Source organism: Aethina tumida, chromosome 7 (genome assembly GCF_024364675.1).
Source record: "Aethina tumida isolate Nest 87 chromosome 7, icAetTumi1.1, whole genome shotgun sequence".
Taxonomy (NCBI): domain Eukaryota; kingdom Metazoa; phylum Arthropoda; class Insecta; order Coleoptera; family Nitidulidae; genus Aethina; species Aethina tumida.
The window spans coordinates 11,968,231-11,996,206 of record NC_065441.1 but is presented as its reverse complement, the minus strand read 5'-3'; the positions used below and the strand labels follow the sequence as shown (position 1 = coordinate 11,996,206).

Genomic DNA, 27,976 nt, shown 5'->3' with positions numbered 1-27,976 from the left:
AATAAAACAACAAACAGGATCAACATATTTAATAAGATATGATTTTTACATAAATAGATTTTCTCAATGCTTACTAAATTTAATCTAAATTTATTAACAGTTCATTTATAATCTCTAAAATTCAACATATTTATAACTTTATACATTTGAAGACAGTCTGTTAAAGGTACAATACAAAGGTTTATCAGATACTAGTGACAGTTGTTTTAATTATATGGCAAATATGCAGAAATACGTGCCTGAGGAATATTATTTTATAAAAAATAAATTTAAAGTCTGAATAAACCCTGTATTTTGTAAGGCAATATACATCGAATTTGATCCTCTAAAATTGACATAAGAATATATTGACGAAATGATCTTATTCACAGTCATGGATGTTTAAGTGTATATAAGAAAATAATATTAAAAATATTAATCATAAATTAAAAAAATTGTGCTATTTAATTTTTGGCAAGGTATTTCCTAGTATTGACAGAAAAATAGGTACATATATATACAATGTTAAAATACGGTAGAGGCGACTCTTTTTCTCTCTAAAAATACAGTCAATTTGGATAAAAATATTTTTAAAATCTGATTATTCATATAAAAAGGAATGTGAAATATTCCATCGAAAAAGTATGCCTTCAGATGAACTGATATTCTTATTGCTAAGCTGCATACAATTTATAAATATACCTATTAAAATATTATCTGCAAATATCAGTCGACAACCATCTGAAAACATACCAAAATACATTTGTACAAATATTTGGCCCTAGATATATTGGAATAATACTTGCATTTTCTATAAAATAATTTCTAAAACAAACTCACATTGGATATTATATGCGTGTATAGTGTTTTTATTCTTGCCTATGGTAACTTCATTAAAGCAAATTTCCTAGTAAGTACAAAATAACGTAATACAATAAATGGCACAAAACATGTTCCACTCAAAATAAATAATTGGGGTAGACTTTTTATTTTTTTAGTCGCCACTGACAACCGTTAACGTCAGCAGCCGGACTAACTAACTGGTCCCTTATTTTACTTCATCACAGCCATTAAATGCATTTAACTCTCAATTTATTTACGACCACTCAACCTACGGCAGTTAGAGTACTATTCGGAGGCCGGTAATGGGTGGATCTGAAAAATACAAAATTTCAATCATATTAGTGTTTTGCCTTGATTCATTCGTATGATATATTCAGTCAATAGATATGTAAATTACATTATTCAACAAATTTATACTTTTTTTCTAGCCTTGGAATCATGTGGAATGAGTTTAGTAGTTTTGTTAATTATTTCATTTCCTTTTCCTTAATTTAAACATAAAACATTTTAGGGTTGAAAATTGTGTATTCAGGCAATGAATGGATGGTTCAAAACTGAATGTCATAATTTCTTCAGTTCCAAGAAGCCAAAATTTTTACTTGTTGCATTATTTTGCTTGTAAAAGCTTAATAAATATTGTGGATTATGATGGTAAGTATTTCGTGTAAGGTAAAAATCTAGATATGAACAAGAAACTGTAAAAAATTCTATATATCCTATCACTATTTATCTTCGATTTTATGTTCACAATAATTTTGACTTGTTGAGTCTGATATATTTGCGAGAAGTAATTTCGTTTATTTAATTTACATAGTTTTATTATTGAAATCATCCCATGTAATGTCACATTGTTATGAATTGTAAATGAGTAAAGACGTGGACAAATAATATCAACTGACTGAATTATTAGTTACGAAATTATTTAGTATCATGCATGGTTTATTATCAAATATACAAACCTGTAACTGCAGTTTATTGATTATGCTCTTTAAATAAATTAAACATGCATTACTTACCAATAATTTTGTAGCCAAAAATAAAATATATAATAAAGGCGTTAATTTAAAGAACACGTTAATAATGAGTGCAAGTTTGGTGAATAAAAAAAAATCAAATCCTAAAAGGGTTAATAAAAATATGTGTACAAAACACACGTAATTCAATTACAATCGAAGGGATTTTTAGTACCGATACCTGGAAATAGAGGAAGCCGACGTTGATCGAGACCAAGTTACAAGAAATCTCTCACCTCTTCGTCTTTGCCTGTCGTGCAACAGCAGTTCGCGTATTATGTCATCCGGTATGAACACAGTTTGGAATACTCTATATACCAGTCTGAAAAGAATAGGTATTACAAATGATGGAATGAAATATATAGAAACAATGTTACCTTGGAAGTACAGCTAAAATTGTAGCTAAAAGAGTGGAGAGCCAGTAAACGTGCCGTGTCATAGCTATTTGGATGGTCCAATACGTACTGGGAAGTCCGAAGCAGTTCACACAAAACGTATCATAAACTACTGAATAAATGTAGAATAACGATATAGATATAAGCACCGACCCTACGTGAATGATGGTCTAAAAACAAAAAATTAATATCCTTGTTAAGGGGTTGCTTAAGTAAAAGAACTTACCCAATTTCTAGTTTCGATACAGGCATGCGCCAACATAACGAACATGCAGGCAGTCGTACACACTGTTCCAAACTCGAACATATCAACATCGCTGTCCTCGTAGGCGGCCTTACACACCCAAAACACGACCACACTCTGATAGATAGAGTCGATCATCGTCAGCCAGAAAGACCACGGCCGGTAAATACGACCCAATCGGCCTGACTTGTACAGGTACGGTTTACTGCGCAGCAGTTCGGACGGTGCGTCCTTATCATAGACGCCTGTAACAATTTGTTGACACAAAACTAGTAGTAAATCGTTGGTGGAGTGACTTACCTAGAACTATTGGAGGTAGTGAGGTAAATAAAAAGTTGTACAACATGAGATACATCTGATCAATCATCACAGACCCAGAGAATCCGCAGTAAAGCTGATACCAGAAGGTTAGGAACACAAATGTCTAAAAACATAAATCAGTTAAGTTTTAAACCTTTAAAACTCTTTAAATACTTACAGCATTTTTATAAAAGAAATACAGCACCATCCTGGCCAGTCTGTCGTAACTCCAATGGCCGTGTACAAGTAGGAACTGTTCTAGATACTTAAACCTGGACAAAGCAAAATCGGCCGCCATCACGGCCTGCATGCCTTCTTGTCCCGAAAGTCCTATACCTACGTCGGCAGTTTGAATCATGGACACGTCGTTGGCTCCGTCACCTATGGCAAGCGTTCTCATTTTCAGTTCTTCCTTAACCACCCTAACAACATAGGCCTTTTGTAATGGAGTCGCCCTACAAGCTAGTACTGAATTGCAGTAAGTGGTTAATTTCAGGAATGGTTTCGTGAGGTTCGACCTTCTGTCCAGAATGAACGTTAGTGTTTTGGCGTCAACCACCAACGCCCTTGACTGTAACCATACACAACAGTTAAATAAACACCATATAATCTACATACACAATTTACCTTCGCTTGTGTGGTCCTGGAATAGTTATAAGAACTGATAGAGTTGGTTCGCATTACGGACTCCCTTTCTCTCTCCTGATTCAGACTTTCCTCTATCTCCCTGAGATAAAAATCTATAGTATTTTGTGCAGCCTCTTTGCTCCGCACCATCAGTTTGAGCAGTTCCATCTTAGGAGAAAACAACTTAGCCGAGTAAGCTATGTTAATAGCCGTTTCCGGCTTGTCGCCCGTCAACACCCATACGACTATTCCGGCGGAAATCAAAGCTGAGAGAGTTTCCGGCACGCCTTCCTGCAATCTGTCTTCAATACCTGCAACATAATCAAACAGTAAATAGATTTAAGCAATTAGTTTAATCAATTCACACACCTGTTGCTCCCAGTAGTGTTAAATTAGTTTCTATGCTGGAAAAACTGTCTCGCACCCTTTTATCGATGTTATCCGTGGACATTTCGGCTTCCTTGTGTTTCGAGTACCATTCATTGTACTCAGCCTGCGTGAGGACACGTTTCGTCATCATCAGCACTCGTAGACCCTCTTTGGCGTAGTTGTTAACGTGCTGTTGCGTAATATTATTGATCTGCCTCTGTTCATTGTTACGGTCATCAGATGCGAGGTTTGGAAGGATCGCCGAATCGGCACCTTTGCAATAAAGAATGATCTCGTTAGTTTTGGGATGTTGGATGATTACGCTCATTCGTTTTCTGGTGGAGTCGAACGGGAGGACGTTCAGGATCTTAAAGTGGAGGAGCTCGTGATTTGGATGTTCGATGTCAACCTACAATTTCAATAAGTTGATTGTTAATTGTTATTTATAAATAGTACATTGCGAGCAATTTACCTGGGTCGGCGTTCTTTTCAATAACCGAAATCTGTAAGTGTATGACGCGTCTACAAGGGCCAATTCATCAGGTGATTCGGCTTCGAAAATAGGCTTCCTTTCGTACTGACTAGATGATCCCGAACTCTGCACTTCGTTCTCAGCCGACGACAAGTTTCCGTTGCTGCTGCTCTTTTTGGAGAACAAGGAGGGAATGGCGAGCAGTTTAGGTCGGCTCGACACCTTTGAGTTGTGACTGTCACTGGACACCGCACCCGTATCGGACGATGAGGGTGAATGCTCCACCGAATCGATGGGTGACAGAGTGGGTACGTGATGACGGTTTCGTAGCTCGCCAGCTGCGAATGCCATCGGTGGACTAGGCGTGACGCTTCTCGACTCTTCTAAGCGCGTGTATCTGTCGTTACTGTGTTGGATCGTTGGTTCTGAAACTGATTGAAATGGGGATATTGTTCTGTTAATGTAACTGTTTTGTAAATGAAAAATAATCCTTATTAAGTTTCATGGTTGAGAATATTATAATCGTGCAAGGTTTTTTGTTTAATTTAACTTTAACATCACATCATTTATATTAATTAAACTTTTATGAAGCCAAGGATCAACGTGAAACTTTAACCATAAATATATCAAATTACTTTAGTTAGCGGTATAATTTACTCTAAAGTTTAAAGAAAGTTCAACAAATATATCTTATCAAAATAAATATCCATTTGATTAAATTTTCAAATATAAATAAGTTTTACATTTACTTTTCAAGTAATTATTGACACCATTAAAATGCTAAAAATAACGTTGAATTTTTATAAAAATATAATCTTTCATATTTTATTTCATTAAAATAACAATATATAATTCAAAAAAATATATTTTTTTTATAAAAATTATGGATTTTATAACAATTTATTAACCAAATAAATTTCTACAGCGTGTTTAAAAATACAGATTTTCTTCTGTGATGTAAAATTTTGCAATAGGATACATTTCTTTTATTCGAAGATAAATCGGTCCATTTTCAGGGCAGAATCCTCTTCTTGATTGGCTTGAACAAGTATCGTAAAGAAAAACATATTGCTATTTCTGCTCCTTGCAATTTCACACATTTTTCATCAGTATTATTTAGTCACAATCTAAAATTTATACTTTATACCCCGAATGTCATAAACGTCGTCAAAATAAATGACATAAAAATACCAAGGAAACCATAAATAAAAAATCACAACATAGTTGTTTTTAGGTGAAAATTTTTTTCTTAAAGTAATTTTAAAAAACTCAAGTTAAAAATATAGTTTCCAACAGAAAGAAATATTACCATTAATTTAAAATTATGTTTTTGATAATTATGATATAATTGCACGGTATTTAATTTATGTATATCCCTCTCTTGAAAATTCTATTAGATAATTTATCAACTTTTTATTCTATAATGAATTAAAAACATTTAATTATTAAGACAATTAATCAACTCACCATGAATGCTGGAATCGCCGTCCATAGACTCGACGACACCGCTCGCATTCATAAAATCGTGATGGGGCTGATGGGAACAGACCACCGTGTTGCAGAGCGCCAACAGCAACAGAAATTCCTGGATCCTGCCAGAGTGAGAGGTCCGCGATGCGACTAGACAATCGGACCCGGGCCCATTTAAATATAGATCTTCGAGCAAACGAATGTTTGCCTCAATTGACAAGCTGCCCATTTTGGCGGGGTCCTTTTGATCGTCGCAGGCCGGATGGTTGTAGTCGACGCCGCCGATGGTGCATTGGCGAAAAATCATGCGGTTCTCGGTCAGAGTGCCCGTTTTGTCCGAGAATATGTATTGGATTTGGCCTAGTTCTTCGGTGATGTTGAGGGCCCGACACTCGCTACGCTTGTCCATCAGAGGGTCGTACAGGTCGGCGTTGTTGTGAATGTAATAGACCTGTATCATCTTACACAACTCCAGCGTCACGTACAACGACAGGGGGATCATTATCTGAAACATTGTTTATAAATTTAATGTTGTACTGACAGAAACACTTTAAATTTCAAAAACGAAAGCAAACAAATTTATTAGTCTAACATTAATTACTGTAAATGGATTAATTAAGTACCGAGAAACAGGCGGCCAATAAAATCTTAATTAAGCACAATCCCATCCATGCGTTACTTACTTGTAACAAAATGATGTACGTCCAAAAGGATAAAAAAGCTTCCATTGTGTCACTCTCGAACTCCCGAAAAGGTTCCTTAAGGTTTTTGTAGGTGCCCAGCCAAAGTTTGCATCCAATTGCTCCGATCACACACAAGAAAATTAATATAAGAACACACCAGAGTACGTCCTGATTCATTTGTTTTTCGAGTGAAGATCGTTTGTATCGGGGACCGCCGTTGTTTAGCATCGCTTTCGTTTCATGGCCTGAACAAATAACATGAAAATAATAAGATATATGGGTTAGAAAAAAGTATTACATATAATTTATTATTTAGCTGGTTAATAATTAACTAAACATATATGCATCATCATCAAACATAAATAATATTATTCAGATATTGGACAGTAGTTTCTGAGTAAAGATTTGTTTAGTTATGTAAGCACTTATATATGAAACAACTGAAATGGCTCAAGAATAAGTGGATTTTACTTCAAGTGTTTATTAAACATTACATCCTATTTGTCATTCTTTTATTTGCAATAGCTATATGAGAAACCCACAGTATTTTACTTGATATCTTCGTATTTTGACATTAATGAATATCGTATGTAAGATATTAAAATTTATAATACTTAAAAATGTGAATGATATTCATCGCAAATACATTAACAGTCCAAATATTGGTAAAATATGATTGAAAAGGAAATGTGTTGAAACGACGACGTTATGGAAATTTTATTGACTCAGATAGGCGTGTCCTGATACTTTGAAGAGCTTTTACAACTTTGAGTGTACACATGCATTATTTGTGACATATTTGTTTAAAAACTACATATAGAATAATGGAAAATCAATAATTATTTATATAAAATGAATGAACAAACAACAAATAGTTAAAATAAATTGGTCAATCGAAAAATAGATTGCTTCAGATACTTAATAATTATAAATTAAAATAGTACAAATAGTCTAAATATTAAAATTGAACTAAAATCCACATCAACTTCGAAAATGATACGGATATCTTTTAATACACCATGTGTAATGCCAAAATCATGTTTAAATATTTATTTCTTTGGAATGAGGCATTGTAAACAAATTTTAAACTCGGGAATAAATGTTTTTATAGCAAGTATTATTTTTCAAATCTATTGTAATGAATTAGCATACGATTATCATGTAATTTGAAAAATATAAAATTTCTTTGCAGTACCAACACTATAATGAATAATTTCACATTTTTAGTATGCTTAAAATAAATATAATAATATGAAATATAATTTTATTTTTTTCGACTAAAAATTATTATATTGCGTTGTAAAAAAAAACATTAAATTTAAATCTAAACTTCTATCTTTACAATTCTTTTTGTTACTACAATCTAATTTTACTTTATAACCAATAATGTGATTTATATTGTAGCGCCCACGATTGCCAATGTAGCTGTAAATTTTCCTATACAAACAAATTTAAAGTTTTTCTAACAATCCTTAATAAAATTAGAATTTTTAATTTCCAAATTTATGAATCATTTTAGTTGTATGTGACAATTTATTAATAGAAACATACTTTGTGTGATTTTTGTTTTGTTACTCACCAGCATAAACAACGATTCCTTCGATATAGTCGGTGTTTTTGAGAAGACATTCCCTGAGCAAAAGATTTTCGGTACCAACCGGCACTCTGGCATCGTTGGGATGCACAATCGCTCCGTGGAACCTGTAGATTTTCGTTGTGGGCGCCTCGACTTCTATTCTACTTTTGAACTTGCTTGGTTCAAATATGCTTTGCTAAAAAATTCAAATACACTTATAACATTAACATAAACTATAATTTTTATAAATGAATTAATAAATTTGAATAGACAATAACTACATATTATTTAAAGCTTTTTTCATGATTTTTCCGACTATGCTATTTAATCGTTTCCTTCATTATTAAATTCATTTCTTCAAGTTATTATTATTTATTTTTAATAATTGTCCATAGGAAATAAGAAAGGATTAATTATGAAGAGGCGATCAAAATTGAGGTTGGTCTTTTCATCAGTTCCAAGAAATCTGAAAACATTACTTTACAAATTACTTTTCCCTGTAACTCAATATATATTAAACCTAATCTATACGTGGTTTCTTAGAATACAAAGTCTTCCCTATTTGATTAAAATTTTATCAATATTTACTTGAAACTTAAATGATTCATTGTTCATTTAAATTAAAATATTGTTTAAAACAATGCTTAAATTTTGTGTAAATTTAATATTTTTAAAAAAATATATTTTAAACTTTCAGTTAAATATATAAATTAAAATATTAATTAATAAAATGCTAAAATTGTAGTTGGCGCATTGGTATTTTAAAGCTAAATTATATCCAGAAAAACATATGGGTACCTTCTCGACGAATCCTCTGGCAACCTGCCTCTGTTTGAGATTCGTTTCGCCGTCTAAATGGCCGGTATCAATGTAGCACACTCCGCTCGGATCGCTCGATTTGAGCAGCAGGATGTCGGCGGGGACGACTTCGTTGTTCGACAGGTGGATCAAATCGCCCACCCGCACCTCCTTCCACAGGACCTTCTTATATCGCATCGCCTCGCTGGAACAGAAAACATAAAAATTAAATATATTTTATATAAGCATATAATAAAAATACAACAATGCATTTTATTTAGATTCATGTACATATAGTTAACCTTGACTTTTTCATAGATATTTCAAAGACAGTTCATGATATCAAAATGCGACAACGTCGACCAATAAACCCGAACAACAATAGATATATTCTTATATATTATATAATTTTATCGAAATATTTATTTGAATATATACAACTTCTACCTATCTTATATATTCTTATTTTTTACAATTGATTATAGAAATTTGACATCATATTTACAACGAAAACGACATTATAAAAACATTATCTATTATATTTTTAAAAAACTTTCTGTGTCCTTGAATAGATAGAGTTAATTTTATTCCATAAGTAAAATTACACCAAATAGTTGCAATAACCACATTCCTTAAATATTGGAACAACGTTTGTGTGACGTTTACTTAAATTACCTTTTGAATAACGTTCCCGTTTTCATTTTAAAGCAATATAAAATCATTGATTTTAAACAATATCAAATTTGAATCAGATGAAAACACATAATTGGCGTATTTTTATTACAAATCGTTGACCCAATGTATAATGTAAACGTTGGCCTAAATTTACATTTTTCCTGTGCCATAAAACGACGATGTTGTGCATGAAAACAGAAATTTGGAAGGAAATACCAAGCTAATAATAATTTAAACCGATACAATGTGTATCCATTTAAAATACCATTATACTATTTGACGTTATTCAGAACCGATTCGTATTGAAGCTTATTAAAGATGCACATTTTAATTTTAATATCGAAGCAATGCACACCACACAACTGAAACTAGGGCACTTTCAATTTTTCATGCCTTACTAAATATTAATTGCGGTGCGGTTTGTATGCCGGAGGGATGCAATTTCTGATATGGACACGGTATGACCTAAAACCATTCATAATTCAACGATTGCCTGACATAGAAGATATTAACCGAACCTGACCGAGTGATTGAATAGAAAAAGGCTCATTTATGATTCGAGTACTGAGTTATCACAAATGAATATTTCAATTACCCATATGTACTCCAATTACAAAATTGGTGATTACATTAAATTAAATGGATGCGATGTAATTTCAGTAATATGATGGTTTGCTGTTCCAATTCTCTGAAGTTTCCGCCACAGTTGGTCCAAACAATTGAACAAGATTAAATTATTCATTACTTAATTAAATACAATTGAATAAAGAAAAAATTAAATCATTATTACGTACAAAAATAACTATCAAAAACGGTTTAATATGAAAATTAATGAATTAGTTTAATTATCGTTCATTATTCAAAGAAAATTTATTGCACAAAATGAGTATGTTTCTGAAATAGATTTTTATATTTTCTATTTTATTTATTTTTAATTATATAAATCTTAACTGTGATGAAAATTTAATAACTACTTTAACACGTTAAAAAAGTGAAATTACGGAATAAAGATTAAGTTGTAGATTGCTTTAAATTAATCGCACAAGGAAAATTTTTAATAAAGGATACCTTTTCTAATAAAATTCTTAATTAAAAAGTTTATCCTTTTTGAAATTACATCAAAGGGCAAATTAAAAATAAGAATTATGTTGTTAAAGTGGATATTTAAGTCGTATTTTAACACTTAATTAAATATGAGAATTTTATATGAAATAAAATATCAGTTAAAATTGGCCTATTTCATTCAGATTGTTAATTGTTTAATAAATTACAAATGAAGAATGTAATCTATTTCAATATTAGATAGGTTTTAGGTACAAATATAAATAAATTTAAGGACTTTCATTGCAAAAAACAAATATGATATTAATTTTAACACTGATGACAAATTATTATTAAAACATGAAATTAGTGTAGAAAAATTAAGCAGTAGATTACTTTAAATTAACATCTTGTAACTAATAGAATAATCATAAATAATAAAATGAATAATAAAAAAGTTTATCGTTTTTACGATTACATTAGAGAAGATATAATTAAAATTTATAATTATGCTATTAAATTTGATAATTAAATTTTTGCTAAAATATTAATAATGATACTTTTTTATATTTTATTGATTAATATTCTGCATACTTATTCTGTCTTTTTTATGGTAAATTACATTTTTGATAAAATAATAATTTTTTAAATAACACAATTAATTAAAATGAAGTCATTTGTTGTTCCAACTTAATTTTCAACTATTTCAATTTTCTTTTTTTTTTCTTTTTGACAAGTAAAAATTTTCATAAAAAACATTTTTCCTATTTTTTAAGGTGTGTACATTTTTTCACCACAATTTTGCATCGTCTTTTAACAAAATGCACTTAAGCTTTATTTTAGACTAAAAACGTAAATTTTGTTTAAAATAAAATAAATTACTTTACTCTAATTATAAATGCATATTTATTCTCACCATTTTTATGTGAAATTTAATAGAATAAATTTTAATTCAATATTTTTTCTATCTTTTAAAATCATTTTTTCTACACATCTCAAAACAATAAGGGATTAAATTATAAATTACTTAATTATAAAAACATAAACAACACTTTAATAACTTCATTGTTTATTAAAGACGCAATAATTTATAATTATGTAGTTAAAATCAATAATCAATTTTATAAAACCGAAGTAAACAGGTTTAATATCCGATATTGATTGGTAAGCATATTAGTTTTGGTAAAAACCAATTGATTTCCAGCCCCCTCATAATCTCGACATAAAACATCATTAATTTAACCGATAATTCCGGGGTAATTTCGCTACGATTTGTTTGATGTTAGTATTTTGTACGACAGCTTGTGGTAAAGGGGATATAAAAAATTAATGCGTGGTCAATGTGAAATGGAAAGTTTGGTTTTAAATAATTATAATAAATATGAATTAATCTTTACAATATTGTCGAATAATAACTGTAAATTGTTAATATTTAATTATATTTTAAAAAAATGTGTCTCCAACATATGTTGTTGTTGCAGAGTCAGAAAATGTTTTATCTCAAATTCATGGTTCAACAGACATGCTGACAACCGAAATGTGATAGTATATTGCAACAAATCAAATTAACTAATGTACATATGTTGCTTTCTTCGTGATCAACAATCAGACCAATTGATCAGTTAAAATGTGGTATACACCTCTGCACCACACAAATTATAGTTGGCACTTTGAGGCCATCGAAAATTTGAATCAGACCAGGTAAATGGCAAGGTTCCCATTTTCCAGTGATATAGTATCCAGTCCATTATACACAATGATAACGACAAGAAAATAAATTAGTAATGTCCAATGGGAAGTCGGATCGGACCCGATGGTAAACAAACACAATACGACAACCAGCAAAGAGACTACGATTTCGTTTTATGGGTCAATGCCGCATTAGTCACGGACACGCAACCACCATTCACTGTTAGTTTTGTCTGCTGTAGTTTTAGACAGGCGTGCGTCACATCTAAAAAACAATTGTCCGGGGTTGAATACGTATGGTAATCGTGTGAAATTCGCCGTAATCGTGCGAATATCTACGTTTATACGCGCATTGCACGCGAAGGAATGTTTGTATGCTAATAAGAAATTATATGTGGTAGTCAGAAGGAAAATTTAATTATGTTGGGTGCACGACACACTAAGGATAATAATGTCTTACATTGTGCAGCAATTGTAATAATGTTTGTCGTCAGTCAGTCGTCTGGATTTGTTTAGTCTGAAAATAACTCGATTGGTTATTGTTTGAATAAGAATCTACTAACCTACTTTAGAACTGCCTTGAAAGAAACAAAGGTTTAAGGCAAACATTCAATGTTCAACTTGCTTTAATTAATAGAACTTTTCTTTGTACCATATAGAATTTTAACATTAAAATTGATTCGGTAATGGAGGGTGATTCACCCAACTTATTCAGAAGTTTTATATAGAACAAAAAGATATACCAATCTGAAATTTTTGTTAGTTGTAGAGTTCCATTCGAGGTTACAATAACTTTGTGTTTTCAAATTGAAGTCTATAAATATTATTGCATCTGTGAGTTCTAAGTAAAATTCTAGATATATAAAATGTTTTCCTATTTTATTTGTTTTTAAAATGTGCTAACTAAACTAATATATGTATTATTAGCAATTAACAAACAATTTTTGGTATATATGTTAACAAAAGTTTGATTAAGTATTTTATAATTACGCAGTTTAGAGATTTGCTTAGTTCTTTCTAACTCAAAATCCTCATTAATTTTATTCCTTTAGTCTAAGTGACTTGTTTAACCACGTAAACTCAATAAGAAAGATTTCCTCATTTGAATAACTAACTACTGTAACATCAAGAAGAAATGTTTATGCTTTAAAACAATACAGACAGCAATTTTAAATCTATTACTTTTATTTTAGTAAAACTGTAAAGTGTAACGGCTTAATAACAATAAAACAATCGTCATGCTTTGCTAAAAAATTATATCACACAATTCGATTAAGTTTGTCACGTCTGTTGGTGGTTAATCAACAAATATTCAATGGTTTCTGATTGGCAAGTCGAAATGGCATGTTACCTGCACCTGTTTTATTATTTTCTAAACCACCAAATAATATGTTATTCCAGATGGATGCTCTCTGTTTTTTATAGTATATCCATAATAAACAATCGCCTTAATATAGTCTATCGATTTTTTTTAAATAGCAAAAAAACTAGACATTTTCATTTTAGCAATGAACAACTATTTCAGTCTGAAATCTACATGCGTCGACCTCGACACGGTTTCGAAAGGTGCATGCGGCAGACGGTTGCATTTAAAAAGATTAAAAGATGATTTTACGATCAGATTATAACTACTGAGGAATATGAAACTTAATGTTAACCTCAACATTTCCAATATTTTAACATCTTTACTTGAAGTATGGAAAGAGAAATTAGTAAAAGTAGAAAACAAAAATAAAAAAATGGAAATTTCAATATTAAGATTTTAAGTGTATTTTTTAATGAAATTTATTTAGACCACAAAAAGGTGAAGTCTTTAAATGTAATTAATGTAAATTTCCATCACTATTTTTCTTCTAGTGGTTGAGTATAAAGGTAGGGAACGTATGAATGAATAAATATATAAAAAATATTAGTGACATTAAAAAAAGTGAAAAATATTTTTATGTTTTAACGTAGCCACTAATCTGACCAGAAAAATAAATTTTCCTTTCTAATTTATCAATTAATGGTGCATTTAAGACACTTATATCTATATACTTTAGCAATAAAAATGATAAAATCGATATAACTGCTGTGTGGACAAAGTAAATTGTTTTTTGGACAACTTCAAATAAAATGACACATTTTTATGTACACAAAGCGAGATATTAGTTATCTTTTGAATCGTCAGTTCAGACAATTTCCACGCAAAAATAAATATCCGCTTCTGCTTCAATAAGATACATTTACAATAGAGTTACTTTATATCCCCCATTAATAGAACAGTTTCTAGAACCATAAAAATCTGATAACAATTTAGTTATCGTACCAAAAAACATTACTTTTTGTTTCGTAACAGAGATATTGAAGGTTTTATCATCTATCAACAAGTTAGTATATCCAGAACAAATATTAGCTAAATCTCTATTGATACTAGGAAGATACAATTCCTAGAATAATAAATCATGATTGGCACGACAGCTAAAACTGTATTTTATTCTTCTTCATTTTTTATTCGTTGGGTCTCCAGTAATTTAAGAGTTCTAGATTGATAATCGGTCAATCTTGTTGCAATACTCATTAATATAATGTCCAATTTGCATTTGCCCCAACATTAATGTATGAATTGAGACGTTACCGTTGTAACCGTAGCATTTTATAATATTTATATTAAATATGCAGATTTATAACAGGCCTATCTCATTCTTTTTTTTGAGACTATCTCTTGTTCAATGTGATGATATTGGTATTATTCCCAATGTGGTGATTGACGTCAAAGCTGCGTAATCAATATTCTTGCAACTAGGGAAACAATTATTTATTGGTCCTTTTTAAAATTTAAAATGGTTATTTGCTGCGTCACAAACTTGATCAACAATTTTGGTATCACGTTTTCACATGGTTGCCGATCGATATTATTGAACAATTGAATTTAACGGTTTATGAAACACCTGAAAAGGTTCATCATTAATAACATTAATATAAAACTCCAATTTCACGTGGAAGCATAAAATAATTATCGTTCAGCATTTTAAACAATTAACTTTTGCTGAAGCTGGGAAAATGGAAATGAAATTTAAAATATTGGTTTTATCGTATTGACTACTAAAGAAATACAAACTTAAAATTTTCATTTGATTTTATGATGATAAAAACTAGACAAAGTTATGGAAAACTTAACAACTTCAACTTAACTTGAATAGCGCTATTAATGCTAATGTATTATAAATTTAAATACAATTTCTTTAAGTACGCATAAATAATAAAACCCATGGATATTAATGACGCCAATTTATTAAAATACATACACAAGTACAAACATATATAATTTAAATACAATTTATATTTTTATATTACTTTGTTTGCATTCATTTGTTTTTCATAAGCTTTATTAAATTGCTTTGTCAAAGTTTTTATGTGTTTTAGGCATAAATTTCTTCCAATTATAATAATTTTGTTTATTTCATGATTGATGTGATTTATATCGATTGTCTTATATACTAATCTGTTTGTATATAAAGGTTTTGTAAAAACAACTATTAAAATCAACATAATAATAATTTAAATATTATTTAAATAAATGCTTATTATAACAAAACAAATTATTTTTTTTTTACTTTTTATTTCTGAGAGAGGTCTAATTAATATTATTATTATTTAATATATTGTATATATATAAAAACACACGACATGACATTTTACTACTTACGAATATTTGTGTAAAATCTATCTAACTTATTATCTAATGTGAGACAAGGTTAAATAAGCTATAAAAATGTAATTACTTAATATATGTTCATGAAAACATTATTGATTTATCAAACCAACATCATGTAGGTAAACCAAAATCACAATTACAAATTTCATCTTAAATATTCAATGTTTCTTTACATTTTTTATTATCAATCAATCAAAATCAATAAAATATTTTAATATTTTGTTTCAACTTTTCCATTTTTTTTTTTGTTAAACAAGTTAAATTAAGGATTTATAGAAATATTAGAAACAAAATAGTATATGAATTTTATAAGAAAAATATAATTTTCTGTGCTCTTAAGAAATTTTTAGTATTTTACGAACTTTGTTGACAAAAATTAAAAAGTAACCTTTAATATTTTTTATAACATTTAAAAGCATTTCTTTCCTACAATTATCATATTTTTCTTTATGCATTTTTTTAACAAAAAGTAATTTTGTTTTCTTATGAATATTTTAGAATATTTAATGTTTTTAACATTATACAATATTTTTTTCTTACATATTTATAATAATATATAACATATCACATATAATTTTAATAATTTTTTTCATAATAAAAAACAGCCTGCATATTTAATATTTTTATACAATAATTTTTTATATTTTTACTCGATAATCAGTATTTTATGAATTTCATTTCAGAAAGTAAATTTGTTTTATATATTTCTTAAAATGTATTAAATCAATAATAATGAATGGTAGCTTACGTCATCATCTTCACCGATGGACCGATGCGACGGGCTCACATCTATTTAGACTATTTTGTTTTGTAAAGAAATCTGAAGGATTTGTTTATATTTGATAATCGGGCAGTTTTTAAGAAAGAACCGGGCAGTCAAGCTTTAGATGTCGAGGGTTAAAGTACGTTCGTTGTAATAAAGCGTATTATTGTGAATTTAGTGTTTTAATCAAACTAAAAAGACAGATTAACAGTCGCTAATCTATCATGAATGTAACTAAACTTACTTTTTTCAAAAATTAATAACTGGTGGTCAAATTTAAAATTTTAATTTCTATTTTATTAAATATTTTCTATTTAAACTAATTATTATATGGAAAATTCGGTGAAAATTTTTTTTAACTTAAAAAATTGTAAGTTAGTCATTATTTTGTGTACACATTAAACAGAGTATCTTGTATGACACCTAATATACTTTAAAACCATACTACATTTTTTAATTCTTTTGTAATTTTTAATTTTTTATTGAAAAAAAAAACAATTTTAATGAAAAAAGAGTTAATACATACGATTGTCATTAGTAATTATAATAAAATTAAATAAGTTACCTGCTGTATATCCGACACGTGCTGTTGTTTATCCTCTTGTCGCTCGCATGTCTGCGCCTGTCCTCGAACAAGTCTTTAACCGCGGTCACCCCCAACACAAACAGCACCGGAAACATGGCGATCTCCTTGCCGAAAGCGTTGATCGCCGGCACCCAGTTCAGCAGCACGATAAATATAAAATACAAATTGGCCACCCGGTGGAACTGTTCGAGGAGGTTGCGGGGCAGGAACGACAGCAACGTGTATTTGGTGGTGCGTATCCGGTTGTCAGGCCGTTTGCCGTTCGGATGTTCTTTGCGCGGCGTCTTCGGCGGCACCGTGTGGTTCGGCACCACGATCCGGAACCGTTCCTCCAGGTCGTTTTTCGGTTTGCGGCGCAGCAGCAGACAGAGGAGCCGGCGCCACATCGGCAGCGGCGGTTTGCTGCGCAACGTGTACACACTCTCGGAACGCGAGGCTTGTCTGCAAGAACAAAGTAAATCATGCGATTAATTTGTGTCCTGAATTTACATTTATGTTTTCAACAATTCGGGGCGAAGCTTTAAATGTCGATAGTGAGTATTCAAGTATTTCTTTAACATATTATTTTTTCTATTTTGGAATGTTTAACATATTTGTAAGTCGCTTATTGAAGGTTCTCAATTTTTAATCAATTTTGCAATTAAAAATAATTATGATTAAATGACTCAGTTAGTTGTATTTGATTGTTATTGTAAAATCTTAAATAACTATATTTTACCATTACAGTTATAGTGTAATTAGTCAATTTTCAATAAATTTTTATTAGATAGTGTTGTCAGTTTGTTAACTAACGCAGTGATTTAAATAACTTGCAAATATTAACATATTTTATGGATAAAAACAAAAATATTACACTATTATCTGAAATTGTAAAAATAATTAACTAAATTTTATTTGAAGTGTTCATTCAAATTATAATTTGAAGTGTTCATAAATATTCATCAATTTTAAGACACAAATTATAAAACTCTTTTTTCAAAAAAAAAAAAAACTACATTTTTAAACTCATTGGTCTTTTTAAGTAATCCATTTAATCTCTTAACAATTTTAAGATTTTATTTCATTTTTTATAATAAAAAATTAACTATTTTTTGTTATTTTAATTTTTTTGCCTTCTTTATAAACAAATTTTTCGATTTTATCTTACTTTTAAACATTTTTATATTTTTGACAAATAATTTTTTTTTTCTTAATTTGTCGATAATCTTCATTGTGTAAATTATATTATCATAAAATAAACAATGAATTTGGCAGTAAATTTTATCAAGGAATCTTAAATTTCATAATATTCTTAATTTCTAAATCATTTAACAATTTATAAATGAACAAAATATTTTATCTCACCATAATTATTTACAATTGATATTACATATCGTTTTTTATTCAAATTTTATCATTTTCTATTGTTTATATTTTTAAACTTTCGATAATTTTCATTATTATTACAAATTGTATAAGAATAAACGATTAATTTTCTAGTAACTTTGTTGTTGTAAATTGTCTTAATTTATCCTGAATATGTATACAGCATAATCTAAATAATTCTTCGTCTATATTTTACAAATTTATTAAAATATTCCCATATTTTGTAAAATACTCTTATTAAAAAATACAATTAGAGTAATTTAATAAAGATTTCATATAACTTATTTGTAATAATTTATAATATTATTAATATTAGCACCTGATGTTAAGAAAATTACTCTAAAAATATAGTGAATTTAATATGAACAAAATGTTTGAAATTTAAAAGCAAATCATTGCGGATTAGTAGCCTTGCAAACTATAAAATATTTTTCAATCCTTTAGATACAATTCGTTTTTATACACACCCTGGATCCATGCCACGTTTCTGTTATATCATCTTTCAAACACTAACGTTTGAATCAACATAATATAACGTATTTTGCGATAAGAAAAATATAATTTCCTGCGGAAATAGAACGTCTATCGAATAAAATGGTAAAAGGTAAATATTTAAATTACAACTCCACAATAATGTCAATAAAGGGGATTTTCTTAGAGAAAACTTATTATTTTATATCCGCAGCTTTTAAGCGTCTTCTACGCTGCTAAAAGAAATTGATTTTGATATATTTACAAATGCGAAAATTCAGCTAATGATTTTTATTCCACCTTTTCAATAACATTACTTGATTTACTTGAATAATAGATTGTGGACATTTTAAATTTTATATTTTATTTACATTTATTTATTTAAACAATTTTTAATAAATCATACAGTGTGCCCCATTTAAATTAGAGACGTCCCTGTAATTTTATATTTATAATTCAATAAAATAAACAATTATTATTTACATTTTGGGGTATTGTTCATTGAAATCAAAATATAAACAAGAACACACTATGTACAAGTGCATAAATTTTATAAAATGCATAAGATTATAGATAAGAATATTTATAGTTTGGTGTACTCTAAGATTTTTGAAACATTTTCCAAAATAGCATTTTACTGCCCCTTCAAATTCTAATAATGACGTAATCTTATGTATCCATCACTAAAGCTTTTTTCACGAACAATTGTTCCTATTAACTAACACTCCAAGTAATAATTTACTTGGTATTGTTAAATTTAAAGTTCTGCATAATATTTTAGCTATAACTGAATAAAACAGTTTTTAATATAATAAAAATTTTCAACATGAAATGAAATCCACAGTGTTTCAATGCAATAACGTTTACGTCATATCAATATTTAAATTTTATGAGCCATTTTTATCACCGTATCGGTAAAATTAAAAATTCAGTTTATTAACTATTTAGATCCAATTTTTGTGAGAACATTGAATATTCACTTTAGTCGGTTACAGTAATGGAATGTGAACTAACACCTACAAGAATTAATCTTTTGATAATTAACCAATGTCAGCCTCGACACAAAACCCACAACGGGGACACACAAATTACTTACTAATGAAATATTGTCAAAATAGTTATGGTCATAAGTACCGAATATTCAAAGGCAATTACAATTTCTAGTGCTCAAGATTTTTTAATTTTCTCCTGTTTGTATTACTAGTTACAATATCTAGAATATTATTTTGGTTAAATATTTGTATTTTTATTTGTAATTATTATGAGCACAATATGAAAGTAATTAAAAGCTAATTTTATCAATGAAAAATTTTTAAAATAGTTACGGTTGTAAGTACCGTATAATCAAGCTAAAATTACGATTTCTAGTATCTGAGCTAATCAACAGGAATACGTTAAAGAAATATAATCAGCATTTAATTGATTAAATGGTGTTTTGCGTATTTATCGACGCGGATTAAACAGATGATAAAATTACTGCTGTTTTTTCTATATCACCATATAATTTTCTTATTTCGAGTGCCACGATATTAACGATTATTTTTAGTGTTACCGACTAAGAACACGCATGGGTTTAACGCACTCTTAACTTTTCCAAATCTTTTTCCCTTTTATGGTTTAATTTCGATCAAAACAATTGATGCATAATTACGATTTGCTTCACTAAAATTTCGTTAACTGTGTTTTGATCATTTCATAACTAATCTGTTGACGTTAATCGATAAAGTCATTGTGTTCACAATACAACATGATAAATTGTTGAATTGTTTTTTGAACAATAATGGGTTCATTTAATGTGATGGGATTCCTACCAAGAACGTTCTCAACAAACACAAAACGGGGATCTTGCTTAACGAAAGTATATTTATAGCTTATTTTGAAGGCCTATCATTTAATGTATTATTATTGTGTTTTAAACAGGTTTAAATTAACATTTAAAGTTCGGATTAGATCACTCTTGAAACAACGTGAATTGGTTTAAAGTGGACGAATTTGTAATTTAATAACTGGTATTATTTCTTTTGGGGAAAGTTTAAAAATAATCCAAATGAACAGATTAAAAATCAAGGTTTGTAATTCAGTCATGACTTTTACAAGGTTGACGTGCACAAAGTCATTTTAGAATGGGAAGTAAACTCATAAAATCGAACTGCATAGAATAACTGAAAACACCACAGATGTTTAAGATTACCATGTCATAATAACCAAGGACTTTCCTCTTCGATTATGTTTGAAATTACAGTTAAGCAATCTAGGTATTTATTTTTAATTTAGCGTGTGCAGATAATACAATAATTGTTTAAGGCCAAAGTTTTAAGGTAAAACTTGTTTAAATGTGGCACGCTATGCGGATAATGTTTACAAATAATTGCTGATAAAATGCGGTAAAACAAAAATGGAAGTCTTGTAGTATACATGGAATGTGTATCAACCGAAAATATAACATTACCACCATTTATCATAGTCTAAAATACAATAAAAATTATATAACTCGAACTCATTAGTCTAAAAACTCATTTTTTTCGTGTTTATTTATACGAAGGGAAAACTATAATCGTAAAGTGGTTATTAAAAATGAAAATTTTGAATAGATAAAACACAAATTACTGTATTAAAATTTATTCCAGTAAAATATATTTTTTAGATGAGTATTTAATCAAAATGTAAATTGTACTTTAAACATATATAATCAATATTTTTCATCTTTTATTCATAATTAATGTAAGCAATTTTGGTTATATAAAAATAATTAAAATTGACACGAAAGAAAATTATAAATTTGTATTTTCCAATATTCAATAAAATGTATTTAAATATTGTGTACTATCGAATCCCAATCAACTTGCGCTGGTCATGACCTTTAAAATCTTTTATTACAAATTATATTAAGATATTTTTTTTTCTGTTCTATGACATTTAATATATCTTTATTTTATATTTTAAGCAAACTTTAATTTATTGTTTCAATATTAATAATATTTTACAATAATTTATTATTACTTATTTATTTATATTTCACATTTTTGTGTTTAATATATTTTAAACAAAAATATCAAATTTAATTAAATTTGTCAAAAATATACTTTTTCATGTTATTTTGTAGTGTAAATGTAGTAAAATTACTATTTTAAAATGAATGGAAAAGTCATTTAAAAGCACTAAAAATATAATTACAGGAGGGTAATTAATTATTATCAATAAGTTAACCAAAAAGCAAATAACCCTTAGACAGTTATGAGGTTCATTAGTTCCAATGGAATCTGGTTGATAATTAAATGTCACCGAAAACTGTGACTCATAATCACGAGTTTTTAGTCATTTAATTGTGCAGAAAACTAGTTTTAGTTGATTGCGCCTAGATGCAAATGACCAATTTCAAATCTAGCTGTTTAGTTAAGGTTTCAGTGCCAACGTACTCATTCTTTATGGTTACAATCCACGACACAATATTTTTAGCTGTTTCAGCTGGTTTATGGAGAATTAAGTGTTGTTAATCTGAAATTTTGGTTGCATGTAACTTCATGCATGATTCTTTTGTTAACATGTGTACCAAGAATGAACTTCTCAATATTAGAATTTTTGTAATTCAGATATTTTAATCACATCATTTTTTAAATTTTTGAAAAAAAAATGAATATTTATCATAATATATCAATATGTTCAGATTTTTTAGAATTGAAAAATGCAATAATAGTTATTCATATAATTAAACTTCTTTTAAATAATTATCTTATCTTTGTTTAAAGACATAGCTTGTACATGATCTTATTTCAATCAGTTTTAAAACATTCAATTTTTGTTAAATTGATACTACGATTTAATAATTTAGTAATTTTAAGTATGATTTACACTAATAATATTATTAGTTTATATTTATTAAGATACATATTAAATTAATGTATTTGACCTTCAATATAATGTAATTACTATAATACATATTAAAGCCACCTAAACCATAGAATATGTTATTATTTTATAGATTTCCAATAACCATCGATTTCTTGGCGATTATCTAAGTAATGGCAATAAAATAAATTATACAATAATATTGACCTTGGAAATACTCTGTAAAAAAATAAATTACCTAGAGTGTCCTTTGGCAGTAGTCCTGGGCGGCGCGTCCGCGCCTCCATCCGCGTCCTTATGACCGGGCGGCAAGATGAAGTCGGTCTTCGACCCCACCCGACTGTGTCCCGGCCTGTACGCCGCTCCCGTCTCCCCTATCTGTCCCTGGCTGAGGGCGCGCTGATGTCCGCGCGCCCCTTTCAGCGCCGACGGCCGCCCTACGGCGCCCGCCGAGCTCGAACCGCCGCCGTGACTGACGCTGCGCAAGTGACCGCGCACCTCGGGCGGCGACCGCACCCCCACGTCCGGGAATGTGTATGTCGAACATTGTGCGGACTGCGACTGGTGGGGGGCGCCGCCGGCGGCCGCGCCCTGCGGCGGCAGCGGCTGCTTGGGCGCGCGGGGCTGCGCGTCTGGCTGGGGATCGGTCGTCACCTTGTCTACGATACGGAAGTTCGACATCTTACGGGGTCTGAAATGATTTTTAATTATCAAAATATGAACAACAGCTTGAATAATTTGTTTATCTAAATAAAGTGAAGAAAAGTCTTAATGAACATTGATCCTCAAGACTGTTTTATAGAACTCGAGGATTACTTCTTTATGAAACATTAATGCACTTTTCTTGACTCGATTGTTACAAAATACTTTTGGGTAGTATGGACCTAAAATATGAAGAAAAGCCTGTGTCAAACGAATAATTTCGGATATATTAAGAATTATAATTTTCATTGCATCAGAGTATTTTTTTGGTTGTAATTCGTTTTTATTCGCAAAATTATATTAACGTATATACCCTAGATATCCGCAAAAAATCCCATTGGTTGTTGACACATAATTAATATTTAATAGTGAATAACTGTTGCAACGCTTTCTCTTTTTTATTTTGTTGATGGCTATCTAGAATTTATCCTATAAAAAGAGAATTAAAAAAGGTACACTAAAGTTGACAGACAATTTATTAAGAATTTACCTCATATTGTGAGCCAGACTACCTCTATTTAAATTTACAACGCAACTAATTAGATAAAATCCATTCACCAAATACATCCGTTTCTTCTTATATTGTAACGTGATCGCTTTCATCAAATTGGATAAATAGCCAACATCTGTCTGTCAACACAATAACATTCCAGCACGTTATTTAACCAAATGCAGTTATGGCGAGGACAAAATCGATCATTTGCAGCAGATAATGCGAATTGTTATCTCAGAAATTTACCACAGAAAGATTAGAGAAAATTTGACGCAATTCTATGAAGTCACTTAAAATATATGATAAATAACACAGGTGAGAAAAGCTGCACCCCGCACTTTGCCATAACAATTACATGGGAATTTCGGGCTTTTTGGGCTAATTTGGGCCTAAAAATAAAAAATTTGGGCTAGAAAAATAAGTTATTCTCCTCAGTCTGGTTTTTGTTTTAAATCGTATACAAAAGGAGAAATGGACATTTTAAAGAATTGTATGACTCAATATCTGTAGAACTTTGATAATTATGAGTGTGAAATATGAAAAACTTTTAGATATTAATAATAACAGAACAGATCAACATTAATACTTCTTAACTTAATGATGACCTTTTTATAATTAATCATTTTAATTTTTTAAATTTTCATTTAATAATTACTTGACATAGTAGTACAAAATATTCTTTTTTATCATTTAGGCAAAAAGAGTTCAATGTAAACTTAAATGTAATTTTGTTTGACAATATTAAAAAGAAATGGCTTCAAATTTAAAACCATTGTTACACAGATTACACAATACGAAATTATCAAATTTTAACAACAATTAAAATGAAAGTGGAAGTCGTATAGGTATTTAACGTAAAATGTTAAGCAATTCAAATATTCGTTAAAACTTTGTTATTTATGTAAATAAGCACATAATTATGTAAACTACATCTCAGTCACTTCATTAATTTTAAAGAAATCTTTAAGGCTGACTAACCGTCGACTTAATACTTCAAAGACGAATAAGCAGGATAGAAATTCTTATAATATACTAATATTGATACAAAGTTAATAGAGCATTTAGTAAAAATATTTAAACAAAAGTTTTTTTAATTCTGGAATCATTAAATAAATTAGTTTATGAAAGTGTTATCATTCAATTTTGATTGATGAGAATTTAATATCGTAATTTATGTTGTGTTTTCAGTTAAAATTAGATCCGCATCATTACCTATTTAATTATTTTTGTTTTCAATTTTGCGTGGACATCCACATTGATTTTATGTCCCATTAATTGAACTAATAAAATTAAATTGATAATTAATTTGATCTCTCTTATTGACTCTTGCCTTTACTATACACATAAACCTGTCCAAAATAAGTCAATGCAAATGAATCTGTATATGTTGTTAAATTCTAATTCAAATTTGTAACAAAATTGTAGTGATATATTAATATTAATACATTGAAATTATTTTAATTATTTTATTTTTATTTACTTCAGTTGATAATTTTTGTTTGGGACAAAAATTTAATTTGTTAAAATCGTCTATGATTTATAATTAAAACTATGACACCTATTATTTTATTATCAGAAATGTACAAATAAATATTCACTTTATACTATAAATACATTAAACACTAAGAAAGAACCAATTAGTTTAAAATATAATAATAAAATTAATGTGTGTGTTTTGGAATCAGATTATCTGATATAAATATTTAAATTTTAGTACCTAAAAATATTCCATTGATATTTATTTATGTATAAAAGTTTTTGAAGTTTGAAGAATTCAATTTCTAGTATTTTTTGTCTAACTAATATTATCAAGTATTTGTGAATTCCCATGCAATGAATCATTTTTGTTGTTAAAAATGATGTTATAATATGTGAATCTTCGACTTTAGATACATTTTAAAAATGTATGTAAAATATAATTTAATTAAGCAGAAATATTGTACTACAAACAACAAAATAAAGTTAATAATTCAAGTTTCGTGAGAACAAACACTCAATTTATATTTATTGTCAATTTAACTAACCGTACGCTTTGCATGTTGTCGTGATGCATCTTGTTTACTGTTTCGGTCTCGTTTTGAGCAATTTTCAGTCATTTGAACGCATTAAAACAGTTACTTTCTTATGTTTTAGCCATTCTTGCATGTCATTTCCGAGAGCGTTTCACCGTTTCAGCAGCCGAAATTGTTACGAGTTTGGACGCATTTCTTCACTGGTAAAACTGAGAAACTATTTTTGTTGTTGGTTGATACTTGGTAATTAAGTTGTATGCTGTATTAACAACGTGGTGATATTTTTAATTAATTACTACATGTGGCAATAGATTATTTTAAAACAATTGCAATTATATATAAAAATATTTTTTAAATTAATTTAATAATCACCTAAAACATTATTTTATTACCTTCCACAGTGCAATTACAAATTATTTTTTAATCGTAAAAAATTCTTCATTTTAATCGTAAATCTGAAGGAATATGATTTAAAATTAATTAACAAGAACGGTGTGATATAAAAAGACTTAATTGGGTAAATTTTATTATAATTTCTGACATAATAAATAAAATAAACATTAATTTATGGTAAAAAAGTTAAATTTATTTTTCATTAATTTCACCTTTTTATTAATTCTTTAGTGATTAATAAACGTCAATTAAATTAATTTTTTATTTATTATTAATAATATCATATTAATATTTTCTTGAACTGTTTCTAATTTATTCAGTTCATCAAAAAAAGGTTCTTCATTATCTTCAGATCTTTATCTGTGTATCTATAAATCCCATAAGTTTCAAAATACCAAATTTATACAGTCTCACCAACACTTAAAATTTTAATATCGCAATCAGCTGATAAAATAAATAAATACGTCGAAAAGCATTAAATCAACGGATCAAGAGATTTTTATTAGAATGTTACTTAATAAAAATTCGGAGAAAGTATGAATTTGTGTATAACAATGATCAGGTAACCAGTTGGATGTAACAATTACAGAACAATCGCCAGAATTTAAAACAGATTTTCCACATTAATATGAGCGTTTGGTACAAAATTGTAACGGTTATAACGTGCTGGAATATCCTTATTGTTTTATATATAACCTACTTAAATGTTACACTCCTACACTAAAACACTGTTAGATTTGTTTTTGCGAATTTTATAAATTCACCTTTGCAAAGTGAATTATGGAAAGACTGGTATTTATTAGGGCTATACTTGTTGTCTTGTTGTCAACAACTTGTAGAATAACAAAGATAATAAGTTTTTATTAAATAAACTGACACCTAAATAATTTCAAGTTGAAGAACGGTCCAGTTAAATTTCTCTGGTTAAACTGGTTTAAATAACATTTAATATGAATATTACGCACATGCAAAACAGATCGCGTTTTTAAAAGGGCCAATAAAATTAACAAATAATTACCTTTAAAGGCGGACCTATAATCTCCCATTAATAAAATCCCTATTGGTATTTTTTCTTAGACTACATCCGAGGATCAACTAAAGATACCGAGTTATCTTGAGGAATCTGGATAAATAATTTCTAAATTTTTTCATAACTTAACGCGAAACGGACGAACTCACTATGGCACTTAACTTAATACGAGACGTTGGATACAATTTGAAAATCTGTCTCTTAAAACGCGAACAATAAAATTTAAAACATGAACACACACGTTGTCACACTAAACGGTTCTTCGTGAACTGTTTTTATCCGACCAACCGATTGTCGAAACGCCACGCATATTCAGAACGTTCTGTCAAAATGCAGTATTGACAACCGAAATTCGTCCAACTAATGACTATTGGTTATTAATTAATGTTTTAATGTGGTTACACAAGGAAGTTGTTCGGAAGTCAATATCATTTGCGTATAACG

General features: G+C 29.0%; 1 protein-coding gene across 3 annotated transcripts; it reads right to left on the bottom strand.

Annotated features, from left to right (window-relative positions):
• Positions 1 to 14: 14 nt before the first annotated feature.
• On the bottom strand, positions 15 to 27,818 carry LOC109595044 (phospholipid-transporting ATPase VD). Of its 3 annotated transcripts, none has more exons than XM_049969595.1 (16): positions 27,521 to 27,818; positions 23,141 to 23,593; positions 17,200 to 17,661; positions 8,770 to 8,974; positions 7,975 to 8,167; positions 6,396 to 6,640; positions 5,710 to 6,217; positions 4,243 to 4,673; positions 3,771 to 4,179; positions 3,402 to 3,712; positions 2,953 to 3,345; positions 2,775 to 2,898; positions 2,457 to 2,719; positions 2,213 to 2,400; positions 2,017 to 2,157; positions 15 to 1,134 (listed from the first exon to the last, which is right to left on the bottom strand). In XM_049969595.1, exons 2-16 carry the CDS (start codon positions 23,581 to 23,583, stop codon positions 1,086 to 1,088), a joined length of 4,365 nt encoding a protein of 1,454 aa, XP_049825552.1. In that variant the 5' UTR covers positions 23,584 to 23,593; positions 27,521 to 27,818; the 3' UTR covers positions 15 to 1,085. The 3 variants fall into 3 exon arrangements, with proteins under 3 accessions (XP_049825552.1, XP_049825554.1, XP_019865878.2); XM_049969597.1 differs by having other exon boundaries at positions 2,072 to 2,157; XM_020010319.2 differs by having other exon boundaries at positions 4,243 to 4,667.
• Between the last annotated feature and the right edge of the window lie 158 nt (positions 27,819 to 27,976).

Coding starts and splice junctions, on each gene's coding strand:
- LOC109595044 (XM_049969595.1), bottom strand. CDS start 23,583: ATGTCGAACTTCCGTATCGTAGACAAGGTGACGACCGATCCCCAGCCA. Junction 3,713..3,770: donor AACACTACTGGGAGCAACAG/GTGTGTGAATTG, acceptor ATTATGTTGCAG/GTATTGAAGACAGATTGCAG. Junction 3,346..3,401: donor CCAGGACCACACAAGCGAAG/GTAAATTGTGTA, acceptor GTATGGTTACAG/TCAAGGGCGTTGGTGGTTGA.